Below are 23872 nucleotides of genomic sequence, written 5' to 3'. Positions count from 1 at the left end.
GCTAATGATAAATTGTCTTTCATTGAAAAGATTCAGAAATTCAGCACCGCTGCAGATGTTTTATGACAGTTATAGGACCTGTAAGAGATCTACAAATTTTAGAGCCCTGCAGTGGAGGATAACACACCTCTTCACCACAGTTTAAAAACCTATACTGTATCAATGTAAGAATTAACTCCACACAGATGTAAATTAAATTGCAGCAACAATTTAAAACCAGAATCGCCAGATTTATTTAACTGATGGATTCCATCTTAATCAGCAATAGTCTGATATAGTTTAAACAGTTTAAACAAACCAAAAGCAAGGACAAATACTAAAGCCAAATGCATTTCTGTTATTGGAGTAAAATTATGGAATAGCCTTGACAATGAATTAAAATCATGTACAACTATTACCCAATTTAAAAGGATGTTTAAAATGAATGTATTGAATAAATATTTAACACTAGGATAAAGTAAGTTAATTATTATTACTAAATGGTGGTTCTGCTTGTTTTGTTTTGATACTATCCACTTTACTTACTCTACTCTTCGAGTGTAAACTTCCTACAAATTTTGTTTTGTTTTGTTATTGTAATTTTTCTTCCTGTAAATAGGGTAGGCATTAATAAGCTTTGCTTCTGCCTTCGCCCTTTCGCCCATATTGATCATGAAATTTTGACTTGTTTGTGTATGTTTATGTTTTGTGGAATGGACGAATCAATCAAATCAATCAATCAAAATAGTTTGGCTATAAAATCACAACTGGCTTATAAACCATTCTTGTGTAGGTCTAGGCCTACTGTAGCTATTTACATCAGATATTTGATCCTCTCCATTATCCTGTAACCATTTAAAATAATAGTGATATTGTTAAATTTAATGTAGCCTAAACGTTAAACAAAACCCATAAAGCCCCAAGTTCAAAAGGTTCATGTTGACCAATGACCACATTGGTATGGCGCTATTAAAGTTTGGTTGCAAATTTGATTGTAATTGACACTGTTTTTTCGTTGTTTTTATAATATTGATCATTTGTTGTTTCTTTTAATATTTTTTTTTCAATTAGTCTGTTAAAAAAAAAATTGACTGTAGGCCTATTTGATCTCTGTCTGCATCATTTTAAACGAGGGTCCTCTCAATGTGTTTTTGAATGAATGTTGATGGTGATAGAGAAATTAATTGAGTTTCTTTCTTTTTTTTATTGTTGTTATTTTTCACTGCAGGTATAGCACTGATATAAGAGAGTTCATCACTGGACTAACATGTTATCTCTGAGCATCCTCATGTAAACAATGCGAGGGGGAGGGGCGAAGCAGTGTAGTTTGGTCCTACGTCGTATCCGTAGCTCCATACTACCAATGCGGAAGCTGCAATGAATGGCTACAGCGTCAAGTGTTATTATTGTGTTTTTCTTACTTGCAGACACAGATATATGACCTAAAGGCTAGCCTAATGAAACACCGAGCCGCGTGCCGTTGTACTGTGCCGTTTTGCAGCGCGTCAGTCTGAAACGGGATGTTACGGCTCTCTGTCCTCGGTGTGTAGGCAACTTAACGTTAAACTGCTCCTAGCTTAGCGCGGCGGCATCTCTCTAACTTCACTCATCCCCTCAAGTAGTATCCAGCCGCCAGCAAGATGAAAGTCCGCTCCTCTGTTTTTGCCTCCTTCATTTTAATATTTGAGGTGTTCGGCGTTGCCCTCTTCCTGCGGGGTTTCTTCCCTGTACCTGTCAAGTCTTCCTTATCGTCCAAGAACAAGCTGTCAGACCTGCCCGCCGAGCCGCTGTCAGGTGAGTCCAGATCTGCCTCACTGACCCCGGTCTGCGTGTCTCTGTGTGTGTGTGTGTTGAGGTATCAGGCTGCACTGTCGGACAGGAGTCGTAAAGTGTTTGTTTAAATTGCAGGGAGCTCTCCCAACTCCTCTCGGGTCCCCCAGCCCCTGTTCAAGAGGGTGGTGGTCATGCTGGTGGACGCGCTTCGGGAGGACTTCGTGTTCGGACCCAATGGTCGCATGTTCATGCCCTACACCAGACATGTGGTGGAGAGAGGCTCATCGCACAGCTTCGTGGCCAAGGCCAAACCTCCCACAGTCACCATGCCCAGGATCAAGGTACATACATGTTACTGTTGTCAGTTGTTAACTTCTCACCCATCATAGCACTGCTGCACCTGCTGCACCTGCTGCACCCAGGCCTAAACAAACAAAAACACTCACACCCCTTCACTTCATAATTCCATGCACTTCCTATATTATGCCAGAATTGATTTTAAAAAACGCCTATATCTGTCTATAAGACACTAAATGGTTTTCCCTCTAAATACTGTACATAGAGGCTCATGCCATAAGACACAACAGGAAGCTTCAGATCTTAAGCCAGTGTGCTCCTTCCTGTTCCCTGTGTAAGATCCAAAGCAGGTGAATCTGCATTCAGATACCATGATGCAACACTTAATTCCTATTAACGTAGACTCAAAACATTTCCTTTCACAGTCTATTTTACTTGACTGAGCATTGGTTTGCTTTGTGTGTCTTCATCTGTATAATCTACATACTTTATTATTACATTTTCTATAAGACGATTACACACTCTGATTTGTCTATGCATTCATGTGTACGTACATTTATCTACTGTGTTGTTTATTTGTTTGTTTGATTCATGATATATGTGTAAAGGGCTGTAAATTAGTTATTGTAATGAGTTAGCAATTCAGGTCCAGAGTAATATCTCGAATTTCACCAATAATGTTCAGAAAATATACCTGTAAACCATCACTTCATGTCTGTAATGGTGAAATTCTATATAGTATCAGCAGTGGTTTTATTCAATATTTTTCTTACTATCAAAAAAGGTAAAAGCTAACTTGTCACGCCCGCTGCATGACATACTAGTCATGTCAATGTTCAGGTTAACTTTATAATACACTCAAAAGCAAAAAAAACTAATAGACAATAATAAATAATAGATCAGATTTATTTCATTCAGTGTTATTTCTAAAGGGGCCACAGAACCTTTAACCCTAATTTCAGTATTTTTGACTAATCAAACACATTTATGACAATCTTTATATGATTGAAATGGAAAACATTGTTTAAAAAGTTTGTCTACCATTTTTGCAGAAGTTTAGGGTTTAAGTCTTGAAACTGTGCTGCTCTGTGAAGCCACTTTCTTCTTTTCTAGTATTTTGCATCATTATTTTTTGCGTAGGGTAAACCTCTGACCAACCAGTTTGTCTTCCTTTGTTACTTTTCCTCCTCATCAGCACTGCATTATTGTCCTAATAATGACTCAGAGGTGTATTATTAACAGTTTGCTCCGGCACTGCCTTTGTACAGACACTAAGTCAAAGTCCAAACTTGGGACAAGACACTTGTGCTATTCAGCTCCTGACTACCTGACTAATTTCCCCTCAGGATTATTCATATGTACGTACACTGAACAAAAATATAAACGCAGCACTTTTGGTGTTTTTACTCCCATCTAAAAAAATAAATAAACACAAAAGACACACTGAGGTCCAGTGTTGTGCCACTTATCTTAATTACCACATTCTTGTGAGACTGAAACACCCCAGTTCTCGCATGTCCACGTCACCACGCACTGAGCATGTCCGTGATGTTCTGTAGGCTATGTATGTTTACCACAGCGTGTTCCCTTTCCTGCTAATATACAGCAACCCGATCAAAACAGTACAAAAGAATGTGTTTTACATCAAAAAAATGTTTTACTGCATGAGGCAAATGATGTCACACCAGATTCATTTTCAGATTGCGACACTTCTTCATAGTATACATGTATCTGTAGCCCAGTGTGAAACACACAGTTACTGTTCCGGGGAAAAAAATAAAACTGCACAAAGCACACCTGTGCAATCATCATGCGGCGTACCGTAATTAGCGCCTTGATATGTCGCACCTGTCAGATGGATGGATGAGCTCCTCACTGATACTGGTCTTTTATCTGCTTCAGAAACACAAAGTGTTGCATTAATATTTATGTTGAGTTTATGTAAGTAATTGTTTTTGTATTATCCGATAATATATTTCTATCAGTGAGTCTGAATGTTGTCACTGCAGAATGATATCATTATGAATATCTTTGGGCTCCGAGCTTTTAGTTAGACAGAGCCAGCAATTTCAAGTTATCTCCTTGTGCTCTGGGAAAACTTGACTTAATTAGAGGGACAGAAAAAGAAAGATTTAATTGCTTTATCAAAAAATATTTCATCAGAGGAGATGCAAATGTCTGAGTCAGACATGCCCTGGCAGTATCCCCGCAGGCCCCAAAATAATCACGTGAAAAGAAAATGTGAAGTTTTCAGCCTCTAACAGCATTTTTTGGTTACATGACAGAATTTTGAAGGGTGAAGACATGGTGCTTTGTCGCATTTGGATGATGTGTCATGCTGTTGACAGTATTTTGGGAGCAGAGCCAGGAGGGAATTACAGTCGTGTCATGTGTGCCTCGCCTGACAGTTGGTTTGTGGTGAAACACGCACAATATTGTGGGCAGGCTGGGAAGGAGTCAGCGTGTTGTTTCAGGGCCGTTGGAGAGATCCTGCAAAGGGAATTATTTTCTAGGAAAAAGAGCAGCAGCTTGGTTTTGTGTCCATTTGGGCGGCCGGGTATAGTGCTGAGCTGGTGGTGGGGAGGAATTTAACTGAAGCTGTCAGGTGAAGCAGAATATTCAATCTCAGTGTCAGAGGGCAGGAAAAAAAAGGCAGCATTCATGATTTAGCAGTGGTGGGAGGAACAGGGAATGTGTCAAGCTGATGTTAAGTTGGGAAAAGATTGGAGCCAGAACTCAGAGAAGCTGCTGCTGAAGAAGAAGATGCACAATGTGGACGATGTCTGTGAACTGTGGTCAGACAGGCAGACTGAGAGCCACCAGAGTGCTGACTCAGGAGCCCTCGGGTCAGAGAGGGGGCCGCAGAGCTGGTGTTGGTCAGCTGTGTTAAAGAGAGTGGACAGGTGAGCGATGAAGACGAGGAGGAGCAGCACTTAGAAATCCTTTCAGGAGTCTGATCCTGTGGTGCAAAGTGTGGGTTAGAGTTGCACGATACACCAAATTGTCACGGTTCCTACTATACCAGAAATTCTACACAATGGTACTTATAGGCTACCGCGGTGCCAGTTTCCGCTACATAGCGGGCCGCCTCTGCTCTCCTCCTGGCTTCTCACTACAGGCTGCTCCGTTGTAAACAAACCCACATGGCAACGACGCTGCAACCGAACTACACAGCTGCTGAATGATTGGCTGTTTGCCTGTAACTGGTGGCGTCCATAGTGGGACCTCTGTTTTAAACAGGCTTCAGAGTGTGCACACTAATCACACAGCTGCTGACCAGTGAGTCTAACCAGTCAGAAATCACTGCCTGAAGAGTTTGAAAGTATAACTTCATATGAACGCAGCTCAAACCAACCCGGTGTCGGAGCTTCATAAACCTGACCTGTCCCTGGACATCACACAGGGACAACATGGAGCTGCTTGTGTGGCAGGTTATTGAGTTTTATTAATGTTTACATCAGGCTGAGTTCAATAAATCAGTTTATGCTACTGTGATTTAAGTAGTTAAATAATCAGATGTAATTAATATCAGAGTTAAACATCATAATAGTGTAGTGGCAGGAAAGACCAATTCACCTGTATATTACAAATATTGTGTTGGTCATAATATATGCTACCTAGAACAAGTTACTGCTTGGGTCTGTTGGTTTAAAAAAGTTGAAAGTTGAAATATTTCCATAATAAGTAATTTACTTATGTAAATACATTGCAGTTCATAAGAATAATATTTGTTAAAACAGGCTGCGGTATCGCAATACTGTAATACCGGGAACCGTGATATTTTGTCTGGTATAGTATCGTCATGGGTACTCATTTTGGTATTGTGACAACTCTAGTGTGGGTGCAACTCATTTTCAGTTATGACCGAATTCACTCATTCCTCTGAATGAATGATTTTACTTATTAAATGGTAACACTCCTAAAAGCAATTGAAAGAAATGTCAAACATGATTTAAATTCTGTTGATCAGCCAATTTAATTGAAAAAACCCCCCACAAATTTTCCCTATATTTATACTGTATATATTTACTGTATATATATATTTTCTTTTTTTTTATAGTGGGATTTTAAAGTTTGAATGCGTGTTGGCTGTAAGTGTCTCAAAATAAAGTAGCTGATGTCTGTGAGCGGATGGAGGGACGCTTTCCCGAACAGACTTAACTGTTGCTGTCACAGAAGAGTTGACGCTGATTGTTGTGAAATGGAGCAGGTCAGTGATGATCTGGAGGAGGGATGCTGAGCAGGAGTGAGGCAGACATGCAGGGAGACAGATGTTCCTCCTTAATCCAAGGATTTAAAGACGGGTGCAGTAATGACAGGGAGAAATGCAGCTTGGAAAAACAACCCCCCCCCCCTCCTCCAGGGTGTGAACCTTGGGCTCCGTTGATAGGAAGAGAGAATGAGGGGGGCATTGATAAGAGAGGACAAACACGAGGGGTTTATGTGGCAGCAGATATGCACAGGACAGTGTAAACGCACAAGGTGAGGAGGAGAAATTGAAAGCACCACTTCTTCAGCCGTCTGTGAGCTTGTAAGTTTGATTTGCGGTCCTGGTGAGAGCGTGTTTCTCCAGTATAAGCCCTGTAGGAGGGACAGTTAATCACATTGTCAGGGGGGTTGGGACATTTACAATACATTTGAGGCATAACACCTTAATATAGTGACTGTACTACTTTATATTCCTCCTCATCTCATCTGCTGGCAGATGCCCCCAAAGCAAAATCCTGAATGAGTAGTAATTGATTCTTAAACTGAAGGTGAGACTTATTTTATTACGGGGGGTGATGGAAACTAGATAAACACAGCCTACTGTAATGAAATCCCAGCAGACATTGCTGAAGTTTTTGGCATACTATCACACTGCAGCTTGTGCGTCAACAACAAAAAAACAAGCACACAATCAATGCTCCGAGGGAACACGAGGCTTTATCTGCAGGAAACCACAGCGGTCAGTTCAACCACAAATCCATTCAAAAGTTATGTCATCCACAGAGCCTTATTAACATCAGTGTAAAGATTAAATTCATCAATCTCGTCGTTGAGGTTTGGTAATGCGCCAGTAGGTGGCAGTGCAGACCAGTTGCCATTGAGTGCCCACTATCACTGCATTGCACCCAATTAACTGGTATGACACAGCCAACTAACCTAAATCATAATCTCTCTGTGGCACGGCCGTTAATTTACACACATATATCAGACCCAATGCTCCCTCCACTGTATCTAATGAAGTTACAATCTCCATGCAGATATACAGCACAGCTGAATTTGAAGCCTTATTCAGTTACACAGTTAAGCTTCAATATCAAGCTTCTTGTATGTGCATTATTATTATTTTATTTTGAATTTTTTACAGTGGAAACACTTCCCGGGAGTTCTTCCCTCTAAAAGTTAACGATCCAAATTCAGAGAGTTTTTCTAACCATGACAGGAAGAGAAAAGTAGTTAGTTTTCCTCTCCGGTCCAGTATTCACATGTGGCCAGTTGAGCTGCTCTTTCAGACGGGCACAGCAGTCGGCAGACACCACTGAGGTGCTGGATGTGGACGGTGAATTCAGTTAATCATATGGTAGCAGCAGCAATGCACTGTGGGTGTTTGAAAGGCTCGTATCTGCCTGGGTAATATGAACACACTAGATCCAGTGAATATTTAGTCCAGTCTATTACACCCATAGGTAATAAGGCTTTAGGAGATTTAGGGCAGTTTAAAGTTAACGATGAAAGTCTTTCTCTCAGTAGTCAACCCAGAGCGAGAGCTGAAAAGCAAACTGTTATATCTTCTGCCAGGCTCAAAGACTTGGAGTCACAGCCCCTTCAGTCTGTGTCTTGGCACCGTGACAAATTTTCAGCACAGTGCCACAGAGTGTCTGTATACCCCACTGATATTGTATTTGACATTTAAGCAGTGGCACATTGCAAGCCTCGACACATACTGTGGGTCTGTAATTAGTAAGTTGATGAGTCACTGATTAGTTTGGCCAGGATATCGAAGTTGTTGTGTTTTTTTTGGCCGTTTTAAACTGCGAGCTTGTGATTATCTCAAGACGATTTATCTCTACATGTCAATATGTTTATCATTTTATTTTTATATACTACGACAAGGAGTCTTTACCTCATTGGCAAAACAGGGGCTGAACCACTGGTTTCATTAGTCAGATTGTCTTTTTATAAACAGGCCAGGGTGAGGGGGGGAAGGCTGCTGTTCACATGCAACCATGCATCTGCACTTGTTGGAGCAAAACAATGGCAGGAGAAATGGAGTGGTAAATAATTGAGCTCGGGAACAAAGATCACCAGGTGGGGCTGGAAATTTCACCTCCACAGCCAGAGAAGGGTTTTGTTAAAACGTGTGAATCCACCGACCAAACCCGAAGGACTCGGATGTTTCGTGGTCAGAGTATGTTTCATTGTTTGTTTGACACAAATCCTCCAAATTGGCAGAGGAGAATTTCGTTGCCGTACACCATGACTCACGTTGATTAAAAACATCACGGCCCTGGGTGTACTGAAATGTGATAGAAAATAAAGTAAGGTTTATGTCTTGTCAGCTCTTAAAACATTTCCCCTTCCATTGTGGGGGTGTTATATCCTTAGTTTATTGTTGTTTGTCTCTTGTGTCTGTGAAGTAGCCACAGAGTTGCTGTTGAAGTCGAGTGGTGCTCGCACAGTAACCACGCACAACGAGTTTTGTAAGCCCCTAAAAAATAGTAATATGTAAAACCGATAAGATGAATGAAATACCCCGAAGGAAAGTGACAAGCAGCATTGCATGAAAACAAATACATCAATGATAGACAGGACAGAAAAGTGTTTTAAGAAGGGATTTAAAAGATGACTGAATTCGCCAGCCCAGCTCCCTCGGCAGGTTGTTCTAACACCTGGTCCTTCACACAATAAAGGCCGGTCAACTCTGATCTTAGCCTGGATTTCTGAGCGTCTCTGAGGATATCAGGCTGCGCTCGGGGCGGCTCATCGGGGGCTTAAATAACAGTGTTTCCTGCCAGCATCTGCAGTCTCATGTCTCCTTCAGTGCATGAAGACAAGGCCTTTGTAGTCCCCCTTCAACGATCCACCACGCGCTTTCCTGACTTCCAAAATAGGCTGTAGTTTCCTTGTCAGTCAATTGGAGGCCATTGTTGTTTTATTGCAGATTCCATGATGAAATCAGTAGAAACTATACTTAACAACTTATCATCTTCCCACCTGATTCTTTCAGTTTTTTTGGCAGCAGGATTGACTCCAGGATGTGGAAATAAATCTGTCTTCAATGCCAGAAAGATCAATGCGCTCACCGGTCACATAAAAGGAGGATTAATTTGTCTGATTTGTTTTGTTGTGAAGATGATCGATTTATCAAAAACTTTTTTTTTTTTAAACACTGTACCGCAGCACAAATCTTAATTAGTGGGATTAATATGACGAAACGGTAAGGTTGAATAACACCATTAAAATACAATTATTGTTCAAAGGACAATGACAAAAACATATCCCTCCCTAGGCTCTTACCACTGGCAGTATCCCAGGCTTCATTGATGTGGTAATGAACCTAAATTCTCCTGCACTGCTGGAAGACAACCTCATTTGGCAGGCCAAAACAGCAGGGAAGAGGATAGTTTTCTACGGAGATGACACCTGGGTGCGCCTCTTCCCCAAACACTTCATGGAGTACGATGGCACCACCTCCTTCTTTGTGTCCGACTACACCGAGGTATGTCTTAGCTGACTTAGCTGGTACATATACAACATATACATACTGTATGAGTGATGTGCTTTAATGCTAATATCAGTCAGGGATTATAGCACCTGGAATGAAACGTGCTGAGACTTATGATTTTGCAGCGCGAGTCGATCCATCCAGCCTTGTGTGTTTCATACTGTAAATATTCCTGAGTGTAGAATTATTTATAAATCATCGGTTACTGTATATGAATTGTATTATGTACTGGAAAACTCTTGTGCTTTGTGAGATTAACTAAATTAACCTTTTTTTTCCCTGTGTGCAAATGGTTTTCGTTACATCATACAATAATTTTGATTCATACACAATATAATTTATGCACAGGTTCCTCAAGTTCTGATATACTGCTGCTGCGGCTGTTCATTAAATCTTATTAAACTGCACCGTAACCCAACACATACAGTGCAGTGGAGAGTTTACATAATGAAGATTATTCATCTGTTCAGTGTTATATGTCGTACATGCATGTCTGGAAGTGATATAGTCGCTGCATTATCTACGAGGCCAAGTCATCTGCATTAAAGAGATGAAGGCAACTGATCAACCAGAGAGCTACACACACACACACACACACACACTAAAAATACTGCTCATCAGTTAACTCTGTATGCCGGAGCTACGAACTCACCGTGGGACTGTAGGCAATCTGCTCTTGTTTATACTAGCATATTGGTGGTGCTGGTTTTTAAGCCCTTTACCTTGAAATGTTGGATGGAGGTAAATATCTGCCAGAAAATATTTGCCCGGTGATAATCAGACAATCATCAGACTCTATCACAGCTCTGGGTAAAGCTCCAGTCTGCTCGTTTTTAATTTGCTCCAGGGGACGATTTTGATTAATTTCAACCGAAACTGATTATCAGCTGAAACCCTGGGCGTCAGTAAATGTATCTTGTTTCCTAACTAAGGTCGACAACAACGTGACCCGTCATTTGGATAGCACCCTCAAGAGAGACGACTGGGACATTTTGATCCTTCACTACTTGGGCCTGGACCACATCGGCCACATCAGCGGACCCCACAGTTCACTCATCCAGCCCAAGCTGCTGGAGATGGACGACATCCTCAAGAAGATCCACAGCGCCCTCATTTTAAAGGTAATTTCTTGTCTCACTCACAGCTCATACATAATGTCACATAAAACTGAACGTCACCTGCAGGTCCTGTTGTTACACAGTTGATTTACTTTTTTGTTGCAAAGATTACCTTTGTAAAACCTTTTTGAGGCTGAAAGGTGCCCTTATCTGTATTTGTACATGAATGATGAGGAAAATGACAACTTCGATTAATCACAGCAGCTGTGACAGGGCTCCAAATGAATGATAGTATCACTCGGTAGCTGTACCGGCACCTTTTTTTTTTGCTAACATGTTACCTGGAGCTCCTGTCAGACAAAAACAATTTGATGAACATCTCCCTGGGCCTTCAGAAATTCTCAAGGCAGCTAAACTATTTTTTGACACTGCACTGACTTAATAATAACATAATATGCCAGATGTACATTATATTTAATATTAATCATGTTGTGATGTTTTGTCCCATGTGGTTCACGCTGCTTTAAACTACTCCTCGCCTCACTTTACGTTTGATTGACACAAATAAGAAAAAATATAGCTGGCAAGAGCTTAGTGAAAACATTTCAAGAGTTGTGTAAATGGAACAAAACCCAACATACATTTCATATTTTTGTCACAGGTAGTTATTATTTCCTGACACTGTTTTCCGCCACTAATAATGATGAATACTACAATATACAGTGGTACAAATGAATGTACACAGACACACACATAAAAATCTCAGCCATAGAAAGTATCAAAAGTAGTCTTGAATAGGATGAAAATCCTGAGGAATACAACTTAAATCACTGAGTTTTACTACTGCTCACGGTATCTGAATACTGGCTCGGGCTTCTAATTTTCAAATCAAGTTAATTAGACTCATTTGCTCTGTGCATCTCGGCTGCTGCTTAATTTAATGCTTGCTTGTCAACATCTGTTTCTCTCTATTAAAACTCCACATTCCACTTTGAATTTTGAATAGTAATGTTAACACTTGTAAGGGTTTAGAGGCCTGTTACATCATAAAAGTGCTCAGTGTCAGTAATAAGTAAATAAATGAAATATGCTAATCTGAAATAATGATCAATAGTTAATGATTTAATGTGATGCTATCAGAAAAATTCTAGCATCATCAGTTTTTGGATGGTCATTTAATTACAGAGATAATTGATACTGTTTCCAGCAGTAATTATGTTATCTTTTGCAGCAGCCCCAGAGATTTAATAAACTGTTAAGCTTTCCTGTTATCTTTAACTTTGTCTTTGATCAGTGTGCAGGTCTTGTGGCCTTGTTTTCTCCGTGTGGTGTGACAGCTGTGCATGCATTTGGCTTTGCTCCGTGTGTGTGTTGTTAATGGGCATTGTCTCGCTGTCATTCAGCTGTGTAGCTTGTATTTAGATTGTCAAGTCATGTCTAAACGAGCCTACAATCTCTCCCCTCTTTTCCCCTCGTTCTCCGGCGCAGTTGGATTGGCAGAGAAAACAGAAGCCTAAGTCCACACATCCTTGTAACGTTTTTCCTCTTTTGCAAAAGATACAGTGAAGGTTATTTCTGAAAATGTTGATGCAACATTTCACCACATCCCCAAAGTTGTTAATTCTGTCTTGTTAAATCCGTTCTCTCCAGGCTCGTGGTGACATCTCTGTGTTGTGGGCAATGGCAGCCTCGTGTGCGCTCCCAGTGAGCTCTCTGAATGAAATGTGTTTGAAAGTCTTGCTTCAGTCACATTAGTGAAAGCTGTGGCTGTTCTTTTCTACAGCAGCAGTGTGACCTAAATATAGACAGAGCCCAGTGGGGTCCCGCAGGATATCTTAGAAGCTTGTGCAAAAAACAACTACGTTTTCTCTGATCAGCACACGCTCTTAACGTATTGGGGGTTGTAATCTCATAATTTCAGGGTGTTTGACTACACGCATAAAGTGGATGTTGTCTGCTGCTGCACTAAGAGGAATGATGGTTCCTCCTGCAGAGGAGAAAATCAGTCTGGCATTCAAATGGCAGCCCCAAAGTCTCTTTGTAATGTAATGTGATGCGAGTCGCCTATTTCAGCCAGCTGGTATCAGGGGCAGAGAGACGCTCTACCTGCACACTCTCCATTAAAACCTGATTGGAAAGCAGGATCTCCTGGTTATTAAGACCTTCGCCAGAACCTTTGTGTTAATGGAGAGCACATGGCCTCAATCTTCTCTTTAGACATTTCAGATTTTAAGACTGCGCTGTTTGAAGTGCAAAACGTCTTAAACCTGACCTGCAGAGTCGGTGTGTAATCTGAGCCACGTATTTCATAAGGCAGATAAATTAAATTGAGATTGACTGTTGCAAATGTTGAAGCTGTAACATCTTTATTTAATTCAAAGTTTTTCTCTTTCTTGCTCTGCTCTGTCAGACCGCCGACCAAATCTTCTTCTTTTATTGAGTTTTAATTGCTGCTGCTAATATAACAAATGTCCAACTTTACGAGGTGGTTCTTTGTGTTGTCTGACGTACTCTCACAGTCCTATCAGACAAGCCAGCAGAGGGATCTGTCAATTAGCTCCACACAATGTTGCAATAATGTTCTCATACAAACTGAGTTGCCAGTGTTTAGATCCAAGTACAGTACCATTCAAAAGTTTGGACTCACCCCATTCAATGGTTTTGCACAAAAGTGTTAATTAAAACAAGTGTTATCTGTCACCTGACCTAAACCCAACTGAGGTGGTTTAGGATGAGTTGGAGCACAGAGTGAAAGCAAAACAGCCAACAAGAGCTCAGCACCTCTGGAAACTCCTTCAAGCCTTACCACATAACTCCATATATGTTATGTATACATATGTTCCTTCAGTTTGAATCTACATATAGAAAGTCATAAGAATAAAGAAAAACCATTGAATGAGAAGGTGTGACCAAACTTTGACTGGTAGTGTATGTATTCAACCAGCTGCCTGTTTCAGTTCTAACTTCTCTGCTTCAACAGTTTTTATAATTGTTGTTAAAAACTTTTTAATGTCTATTTCAAGTTTCCTTTTCATTATACAGCTAGTTTAAGCAATTCTTTTCATCAATTACACTCTGCTCTTTTAACAATTTATTCATCACCAGCTGTTATTCAAATGCACTGAAAATTACCGTCACACAATTTTGTAATTGAATTTTTCTATTTATTGTCCTTACAAATATGTGGATATAAACTTTTTACCCAAATCAGTTTTTTAGTTGAGTTAATGAATCAAAGTCTTTATGTACCCGCTGGCAACAGTAGAACCGCCCACCGGGGTGCAGGTATCCCTGCTTGGGAGCCACTGATTTACTGACTTGAATATTATGAATGCTGAGTAAGAGTGAAAAGTGTTTAGCTTGCTCATGAAGAACAAGAGCTGCCTTTTGAGTCAGCATGGCACCTTGTGTATTGGTTTTAAAAAAAGGTTTCTTATGAAGCCTGAAAAAAAAAGTCTCCCAAAAGAGCTGTGCTTTCATCCTGAAGAAAACTCTTGATCTACCCCAGACTGAAAAGCAGCTCTCTTGGCGTGGGGGCTCAGAGGTGTTTAGTACCAGCCTTGAGGTGTTTCCGTCCCTTGTGTCCGGTGCCATTTATAAAGAGCATTCAAGAGTTAAAATCTAGGACAGGGGCTAGTCCTTTGCTGCCTCTGTGCTGAGTGAGTAACAAATATAATGGGTTACCAGAGCACGGTGGCATAGTTTGGCTCCAACCTGCAGTGTTTGTTCACGTTGTCATGTCATGTTCTTGCTGTATTTAAAAACTAAGAAAGTACTTGAGCAAGAATCAGAGCAGCTCCAGCTACAAACTAAACATTAATGCTGACATTGGCCTTTGCTGCGTGTCTGTTTAGATGAAGTCGTCCTGAATGAAACTTACATTTTATCAGACTTGCCTTTCATACAGAGAAGCAGAATTTATCTCCAGCCGCTCAGTGATCGTTGCTTGTTCTGTCTCTCAGGCTGTCGATTAATCTCTGCTTGATAGGATACAATTTTTAATCTTTAATAACGCATGAAATCTCTGGTTCTCTCTTTTTTTTTATCCCTTTATATATGTGTGTGTGATACAGCACTGGAACTGAGGGAGTCTGCTGAGAGTATTGTAATGTGCGGAAGGTTTTTGGCTTTTGTTTTGATAACATCTGTAGTCGTGTTTTCAAGTCGGCCCCCGCTGCCACGACTCATAAGGCAGCCCTGTCAGATTCGTAGTCAATGGAAGGTTCTCCTGAGTCTAGTTGAAAGGGAATCACTTAGGGAAGAAACCACGCTTGATCAAAGTTTGTCATTCTCAACAAACGAGCCATCCTCTCTGTTTGTTTGCTGCCTTTACTTTTATTTATTTATTTATTTATCTTTCTGCTCAGGAGATGGAATGAAACGGTGCCAGGAAGTGTTTGTTATTACTTCCTTTTCAGAAGAAATAATTTAATACCTTTCTTTCTCAGCTACTATTAAATGTCTCCAGCATAATAACATCAAAAATACGGAGAAGCAATCTATCCACCCATCATGTTATGTTTTTACTCTGTTTCTCTAAACCGGGTGTGTATTTTTCACTTTTATTTTTTTATTTTGCTTGCTGACACAGGAGGCATTCGGTGCCTGGCATGAATTATTCACATCTTTAAGCTTTAAGGTTTGTCTTCCCATATCAGCACGTACAGTGGGAGTCCATTTACCTCTGTGTTTGTTCTCTCAGGAGGCAGACGGATCGCTGCCGTACCTGCTGGTGCTGTGTGGAGACCACGGTATGTCGGAGACCGGCAGCCACGGAGGCTCTTCAGAGCCAGAAGTCAATACGCCGCTGGTGCTCATAAGCCCAGCCTTCAAAAGAAAAGGTAAACTGCCTCGTGTTGCATTAAGAGGCTGGAGGGGACCAGGTTTGTCATTAAATCGAGGAGATTCTGTTTGGCTGTGGCCTCAGTCAGCTTCTTTTACACATGCAGTACAATAACACCTGCAGCCTGTCAACATACTGACACATGCACCAGAGAGTAAGTCGTCGTCATTTGTTTTCTTTTTATTCCGACTCTCTCATGGCGGCTACAGTATGTAAGGGTCAACGCTGCTGAATACAGCCTCATTTATTTATTTATTTATTTATTTATTTTTTAAGTATATATTTTTTTGGCTTTTTCATGCCTTTATTTGACAGTACAGTTGAGAGAGACAGGAAATGGGGAGGCAGAGAGAGGGGGAATGACACACAGGAAAGGGCCTTCCGATGCGGGATTCGAACTGGGGCCGCCTGCACGAGGACTACAGCCTCAATATATGGGGCCCCTGCTTAACCCACTGTAAATAGAATTTGTAAAGATTGGGGCGGCGTTTGGCTCACTTGGTGGAGCTGCCGCCCCACGTTGGGGCTGTGGTCCTCGCTGCGGGCGGCCCCGGTTCGAGTCCCGCATTGGACAGCCCTTTCCTACATGTCGTTCCCCCTCTCTGCCTCCCCATTTCCTGTCTCTCTCTCGACTGTGCTATTGATTAAAGGCATTAAAAGCCAAAAAAAACACTTTCCTCGGAGCTCACACATGACTTTCCATTAACGTTAGCGTGAGGAGCAGTGTCATCTCAGAGTGCAAATTGAAGCTCCTGAGCAGAACTTTATTTTGCCGTGATGAATGTGGTTGAGTGGGAAAGTGTGATCGTGATAATTGCTTCTTTCTCAGCCAGGTCTATTTCTGAGATCTCTTCGTGCATAGATTCTTATTTATAGACCATTCATGTTAATTAAACATTTGCGGTTCAGTTGAGTTGTTGCTACAGAATTCATGCTTTCGTTAACACTCTGCACTTCCCGTGGTGCCAACAGCTTCAATGACTTGTCTACCACCAGGACCTTCTCTATCAAATCTTAAAAACCTTTTGGAAGTTAATACCAAACTCTGTGTTTGCTTCAGATAAAATACATTCACACCTACTTGAATTTACTCTGGGAGTCGTTAACGTTAACGTGATGGGATGATTTTCCATGTTTCATTAGTGTAGAAATTAAGAAGGCAAAAGAGTAAAATAAAGTTTATTTTGTTAGAACACAATCCATTATGTAGCCTCTGAAAACAAGGTTTGAAAGTGTTTTTTTTCTCTAACATGAAATATTCATAAACAAACGCTTAAAGTAAAGAAAAAAGCAAAACAACAGAAACTTTGCTTTTTATTATTATGAGAGCATTGCAGTTAAAACTTGTGATAGTCAGCAGTGTTTAGGCATGGTTTTGATCAATGCTGCTGAGAGAAAAATAAATTGTGATGTGCATGGCAGTATGTAACATTAGCATTTCTAATTGAGCCACGCCCACGTCTGACCAGTGAGATGAGCAAAGAGAAAAAAGAAATAGAGACATCGCTCATGTCCTATAATTAAACCCTTTAAAGCAGAAGTAAGCGATCCGGTCGTTTTGGCTAATGCTGCGTTCCAGGCAGGCTTTTGAAACCGTAAGTTACAGCTTCAAGTCACGACTTATGACTTTGTTGCGTTCCAGGCAACCCGCAACTCGCGTTTCTCCGACCTGATGCCTGTGAAAGTGCACTATAACGGCCACTCGTGTTTTTCCGACCCGTGAACTCGTACCAGATCGACCTGGTACGACTTCACAGGTCGAAAAAACAAACACGAGTTACGGGTTGCCTTGAACGCACCATAACTTCTTGTCATGGATCTATTGGTCCTCGTCCCTACGTCACCACATTCACACGCATCCCTTGGCTGCACACACAGCCCTTCATGCCGTTCTCTCTCCTCATTGGATAAAACTTGTAGGATACAAGAAGTTTTCTCCTCGGCTTACAGCAGAGCAGAGTGACTGAGAGACCCGTGTTTCAGACCAAACACTCTATGTAAGTGATTGCTGTTGGAAGATATAACTATTTAAGACTTATATTAACACAAAAATATCGCTTACTTCTGCTTTAAGTTTTGCCGACAACATAGTGCTAATCAAGGATGCAGTCACTCATAGTTAGAATCAGAAAGAAGAAATGCAACAAAACATAAACAATACATGACTAAAAGTGCATCCACATCTGCCACAGAGGATAAATTCAGATTTGACTCTGAAGCACTAAATGTAATGAGTACTGGAAAGTTAGATCATTAATCTATTGTTGTCAGAGAATTTAATCTTAAAGCCACGAAGCAAAGACTTTATATTAACACCACCTTAGATGTACGTACATTGAGATGAGCATTTATTCTCTCAGATGCAGCCTCTGCAATCAGAGGCGTAATCAGCAGAGCTGGCTATGTTCAACGTAGGAGGAAAGAGGAAAGTCTGCGTGGGATCAGAGTTCATTAGGGGCTCAGTACCTGAGCTTCCCTTTTTAATCTGAATGCATCATTGAGAAAACAGTCCAGTGCAGATTGGTTGAACATTTAGTCGACATCGCTGAGAGGATCTTGAGAGGCAATGCCACTTTAATCAGACAACAGAGGCAGGAGAAGCCACGCACCCGCTGTTCGCCTCAATAACTATCCCCCTGTTTTCCTGTGTTGCAGTCAAAGCCAAAAAGAAAAAAGAAACACTAACAGAGAATGGTTAAGGTGATAGCTTCCCAGCCTCAAAACCCACAGCTACAGTGGTGCAACCACACCAGAGACTGATGCAAGGATGTTTTTACACATTGATAGACAAAAAAAAAAATCTGCCTACTGATGTGAGAGAGATATTAATGAACCGAGCTATAGTATCCATACACGCTGTTCTTACCAGCACCGGTTGAAACATCCTCATAACAAATGTTGAAGTAGCTGCAAACCCAAGTCAAGCTGAGCAAGTGTAACTAAAACATGGTGTAAAGGTGGTGTTGTAGAGACGCTGTCCGTGGGCTGGAGAAGACTACAATGCATGTGTCATTGTAATCAGCTGCAGTTTTCTCATGTGTGAATCAGCAGCGAGTGAGTTATGACACAGCTGTTCTGCTCTGCATCCCTCACATGGTCGTACCCACACACACACACACACAAAGAGAGTTGTGTGACAGTACGGACATGTGGTCAGTCATCTGCGGATTACTTCCTCTTCTTTAGCGAACAAATCACTACATCATGAAATAATAATGATAATGTGTGATTCTACATGCAGTTACTAGAGGATTAGAGTTTGGTGAAACTGTTTTGATTTCTCCGTGTGTATGAGCATGAGCATAACATTCCACTTCACAGAGGGATCTATCAACTGTTACTCATTAGTGTAATTGCTGCAACTAAAACCGTAACTTAAACATTTTTAGGCATTCATTGCCAAGTAACAGATTTAAACAAGAACGATAACTTGGTAGTTTTATGGTATTATCCTGAATAGCTGTGGGCTTAATACAGCAAAGTCCTTGTTGCAAATCCGTGTCCTTTTAATTTAAAATGGATAATTCCCCAGCTTATTTCATTGTGTCCAATTACCAAATTAGCTCATAGCTGTGGGGTTCGTCCCAGCCTTTAGTCAGCAGCGCCGCGGCGCTCCCCCACACACACACAAAAGCTGCGTCATTCATCTCTGGATACATAACATCCAGCTGCGTAGTTTGTTATTACAACCTGAAAACCCAAATAAAGACAATGTGGAGAATGGCTCCTGTCCTCCGCTGGTCTCAACAGGAAGTAGAGTGTCAGCATAAAAGTGTTTGACAAGAGAAAACTTTGAAGAGTGAAAGGCTCAAGTCACATAATGATGATTTCATTTCATTTCTTTGTTTAGATTTATATTTTCCATTTATTTATTTACTTATTTGTTGATTTCACATATTGTGGCAAGCCTCCCCATGGTCATACCCGCAGGCAAGAGTAATTATGATGGTTGTTTGTGTTCAGATTGAGGATTTCTGTGTTTGAATTCAAAATAAATATTTCCCAGATTCCAATCAACAAAGTCGTCGCCACTAATGCACTCTGCCTCCCTCCATAAATAAAGAAAATAAGAGTCTACTGTGGAGAAAGGTTGACGATGTTCCTCCACTCGTCATTTTCTGTGACCGTGGCTTGACTGTCCTGAGGGGAAAAGCAGCTGCGCCGCTGAGATGCTGTAGCTGCTGCAGAGTGATACGTCCCACTTAAATATATTCTACATATTCACAGACTTCCAAACAGCAGGAAGGGCGTGGGGTATTTCACGGTTAGTGTTGTGTCAGGTTTATGACTTGGGGAGAAGTGACTCCCTCCTCTGATTTAACTTGCTGAGTGTTGAGAGATTCTTTGAGACACGCTCTAATTGAGTGAACACAGAAATCTCCCACAGCAGACACAGTATGAAAATTGAGCTGTTTCCTTGTGTACATCGTGGAAATAGTTTTTTTTTTTTTGTCTGGGAATTGTTTTAAGGCTTGAAGTAATAAAATGTGACTTTTGTTCTTATAAATAAATAGCCATGCTGCTACCAGCATCTACTGATTGATGTCAGACTGTTGCGATTCAACGTTTGGTTAGTCTTTGAAAGAGTTTAAATGTGTCTGACAGTGCAGGTTTCTGAAAGGAGAAACCCTCAGGCAGACAGAAAGAGGTGCATTTGTAAGTTTCAAGTCAAGTTTGAATAAACATTTAGTCGCTATTGAGTGATTCCTGTTGTTTTTCTGAATCCTCATAACTTATGAATCATTGTAAAACCATCATGTACCTATTGCAGTAATAGACGTTCTTACATTTCTCTGTGTGTATGTGTGTGTGTTGTTGCCCTGTCACATCAGCGGGAATGGAAAAGCCTGGAGTGGTAGAGCAGGTTGATCTGACCCCGACCCTGGCCCTGGGACTCGGCCTGCCCATATCTCAGAACAGCGTGGGCCGTGTCATCCCTGGTGTCCTGGAAGAAACCTCTCTCCGAGACCAGCTGCGCTACCTGCATCTCAACGGCCACCAGCTCAGCTGCCTGCTCAAAGACAGCGTACCCAACTATGAGAAAGGTGAGTTACACATGATGCTCTTTGTCCGTCCTCTGGAGAAAGCCAGGACCTTGTCTGACAGGATGTTTCATCTCTGTGGTCTATTGTTTCCAGAGTGGTTATACAGTAGTATCGGTCCATGTGGCTTTTGGACATGTTTCAAAATGAAAATGCAACAAGTTGTTGTTGGTTAAACCACCAAACATATAGACGTTTGTTTTGCTGTTACTACATTTCAGGCTTTTCCAACTAGTGCAATCTATCATTGACACTTATTAGTCTGGTTTATATATGACTTGGAGTTATCATTTAGAAATGATCAACATAAGCTGCCATCTGTGTAAGGCTGCATTAATCAAAGGTTTTTCTACTAACGCTGTCTGTAATTAGACTTGACAAACCCTCAGAGACTCATTGCTCAACACTTCCTCTCGGTTTTGTGGAGCGTTTTAGCATCTTTGAGCCCATTGTTTTGCCCATTTGTTTTGCTTTTCTGTCATGGAGTGTTTTCATTCTGCTCTCAGTGCTCCTTTTATCTGATTGTATTTTCTGTTTTCCAGCTCCGTCAGACAGTAGTCAGACACAGTATCTTTTAGGATCATTTAGCAGAGACATGTTCCCAATGGAAGCTGGTGAAGACGAAAACAGAAATAAATGATTAAGCAATGGTTTGTCACACACATTCTTATTCAGGGATTTATGTTGCATTAACTTTGTCAAGAAAGACAAAAAGAATTGACAGTAGCGCTTTCCATCAGACTGGCCTGCTGGCATTACATCTGCATTATGCATTAGGGGAGGTACTGGTAGTGGCCAAGCACTTTTCAAGGAGCTGGTCCAGTATGTGCTGCTGCTGGACCATGAGCAGCATACAGTACTACTGGAGATTTGCCACCGAACCACCACTGGTTCAGTCACTTCTCAATCTCAAACTATGACAAACACACGAGGCACTGACATGACAGATGCTAACTAAGACTCAGAGGATCAGCGAGCGTCTTGCTGAGGTTATTGTCTTATTGTTTTGTGTTTCACTAACAGCTTTGTGCGTGTGTTGTCACTGATAAAACACAGATGGCACAGATTTAAGTTGACTCAGAAATTGTTTGCTCTAAGTAGAAGTTCATCTCCTCATTATTCACACCATGTCGTCGACCGCATCAAAGCAGCTTCTCAGAGCGTTTAACCAGAAAGCAGTCAGATTAAAAAACAAGGGTAGAATCATCTCACAAGTTCAAAAGATTTATCGCACCAAAACTCCTCTCAACACCACAGCCCTGTACAAAAACAGGGGAATTTAGATTTCAGTGTGACTCAGATGGAAATAAATCAATTTAAACCAGATGATTATATTATGGCTAATGGTTTCTAATAGTAGCTAACAGATTGAAAATATTTGTGCTAATCCTCCAGATGTTTTAGCTGCAGTGCGTTTTCTTCTGATTGGTGCAGATGAATCACATTCACACTGACAAGGAGTCAGAAATAAAAAGCTGCCATGGATCCTGACCTGTTCTGAACACACCCGCTCCTGTCATGTCAGGATGTAAGTGACAGCAAATCTGTACATGGATTTCCTTTTAGTCCATGCATGAATTACCTCACAGCTGTGACGACTCCACATGGACCCGCAGACAGTCTGTACTTGAGCATTAATGCTGCCCACTGTTTTGTGCAAATTCATGCACATATCCTCCCAGAGTTTTGCTCCCTGCTTATATCTGGGGGTCACACCGTTTGTCAGAGTTATCCGTCTTGCAGCCTCTCCCCCTAATGCCACACCTTGTTTTTCTCCTTCTCCGTCTGTCTCTCTGTCGCCGTCCTTCACTTTCACAAACATCTGATACACCGATGGCAGCTATTAGCATCGCTAATGTCTGATCGGTCAGAAGTCATTTATCTCAACGTTTTAAATGAGACAGAGCGGCGGAAGCAGGAAGTAAACTCTTTGGGAAGTGGCTTGTTTGGCAAATAATTGGACATGTGACTTTTAATTTAAACAACATAATCTACACAAGACATTTTTCTCTCCCAAAAAAATACTCTTTTTTTTTACTGTATCAGTTAAACCATGATCATTGAATAGTTTTGCTGTTGAAATTATGACTAAAGAATTAATTGGTGGTGCCAAGGTCCCTGACCTGTGACCATCCTACCTAATGAAAAATCTCTGAGCGGTGATAAAGGCAGCTCGAACAGATCTGATGACTAGAAAATGAAAAGAAACACTAATGTAAGAATCCTTGGCAAGCTTCGAAGGAGCGTGCTACTCGTTTTTCAAGAACCAAGATCCTCTTTCATGATTCACTGGAAAACGAGATGAATGGATGAATGGCCTTGTGGATGAAGGAGCTCTGCGACAACACAACAGTGTCGACTCATTTCTAGTCGTATCTGTCCAGGGAGAAATGTCTCGGTAACTATTACACTTTGTACATGCGCTCATAGTTTCCAGATGAGGACATGATTCTGTGTCGTCGTTGGGCTCACACACGTTTGTTTGTTGTCCCAGTATTCAACACAACGTATCCTGGTGGCAGTATCAATATTTTCCTGTTTTTGTGAGTGTTTCTAAAAGAAAACACTGACGCAGACCTGTTTGAGGTAAGCAGCAAATAATAATGCTTTTTCGAAACTTGATTTGAAACAAACTACTTCCTTTGACATTAAAAAGAAAAAAAAAAACTTACCGCTCTGGCAGCACATTTTCCTCTCTATTTTGGTCCCTGGTTTCCATAGTGATGGGTTGAAATGGAAATTATTTCAGCAGACCTACATTTGGATGTGTTGATTTTTTTGAATCCGTCCACTTGGGTAATCACGAGGCTGTTTTGCAGTAGAATTGAAGAGTTGTCACTGAAGGGAGATTCGCCGTGGCTGATATTTTAAGCAGCGTGTCTGTTGGACACCTGTTGGGGTCAGTTTGGGTGTGAAAGGCGGTGCTTAAAAGAAAATCAGCCTTCTGTCTGAAAAGAATCGATGCTGATTTCACTGTTCAAATACAGTATGTTTCATCAAGGAGACAAAACACACTTCAAAAAATTATTTTTTTTAACAAAGATGTATTATGCGCGGCCATTCTCAGCTTCGGTTTGACACCTAATTTGATATTTTATTCTTTGTTGTTTTGCAACCTCATGCTAGGTTTTTAAAATCACTTATCTTTGCCCCAAAGTAAAAATACAGT

The 23872-nt window shown here is 41.0% G+C and overlaps 1 protein-coding gene across 2 annotated transcripts in view; it reads left to right on the top strand.

Moving 5' to 3' along the window:
- The first annotated feature begins 1365 nt into the window (after window positions 1-1365).
- pigg (phosphatidylinositol glycan anchor biosynthesis class G (EMM blood group)) overlaps window positions 1366-23872 on the top strand; it is a 56955-nt gene continuing 34448 nt past the window's right edge. For both annotated transcript variants that reach the window (XM_083980471.1, XM_083980472.1), the window contains exons 1-6: window positions 1366-1773; window positions 1888-2093; window positions 9545-9754; window positions 10693-10881; window positions 15521-15659; window positions 20494-20706. In XM_083980471.1, the coding sequence (XP_083836597.1) occupies window positions 1620-1773; window positions 1888-2093; window positions 9545-9754; window positions 10693-10881; window positions 15521-15659; window positions 20494-20706 (1111 nt within the window). In that variant the 5' untranslated portion in view covers window positions 1366-1619. The remainder of the gene's footprint in view (window positions 1774-1887; window positions 2094-9544; window positions 9755-10692; window positions 10882-15520; window positions 15660-20493; window positions 20707-23872) is intronic.

Source organism: Trachurus trachurus (genome assembly GCF_905171665.1).
Source record: "Trachurus trachurus genome assembly, chromosome: 10".
Classification (NCBI taxonomy): Eukaryota; Metazoa; Chordata; class Actinopteri; order Carangiformes; family Carangidae; genus Trachurus; species Trachurus trachurus.
Note: the sequence above shows the minus strand (reverse complement) of the source record. Positions and strands in the feature narration are given on the sequence as shown.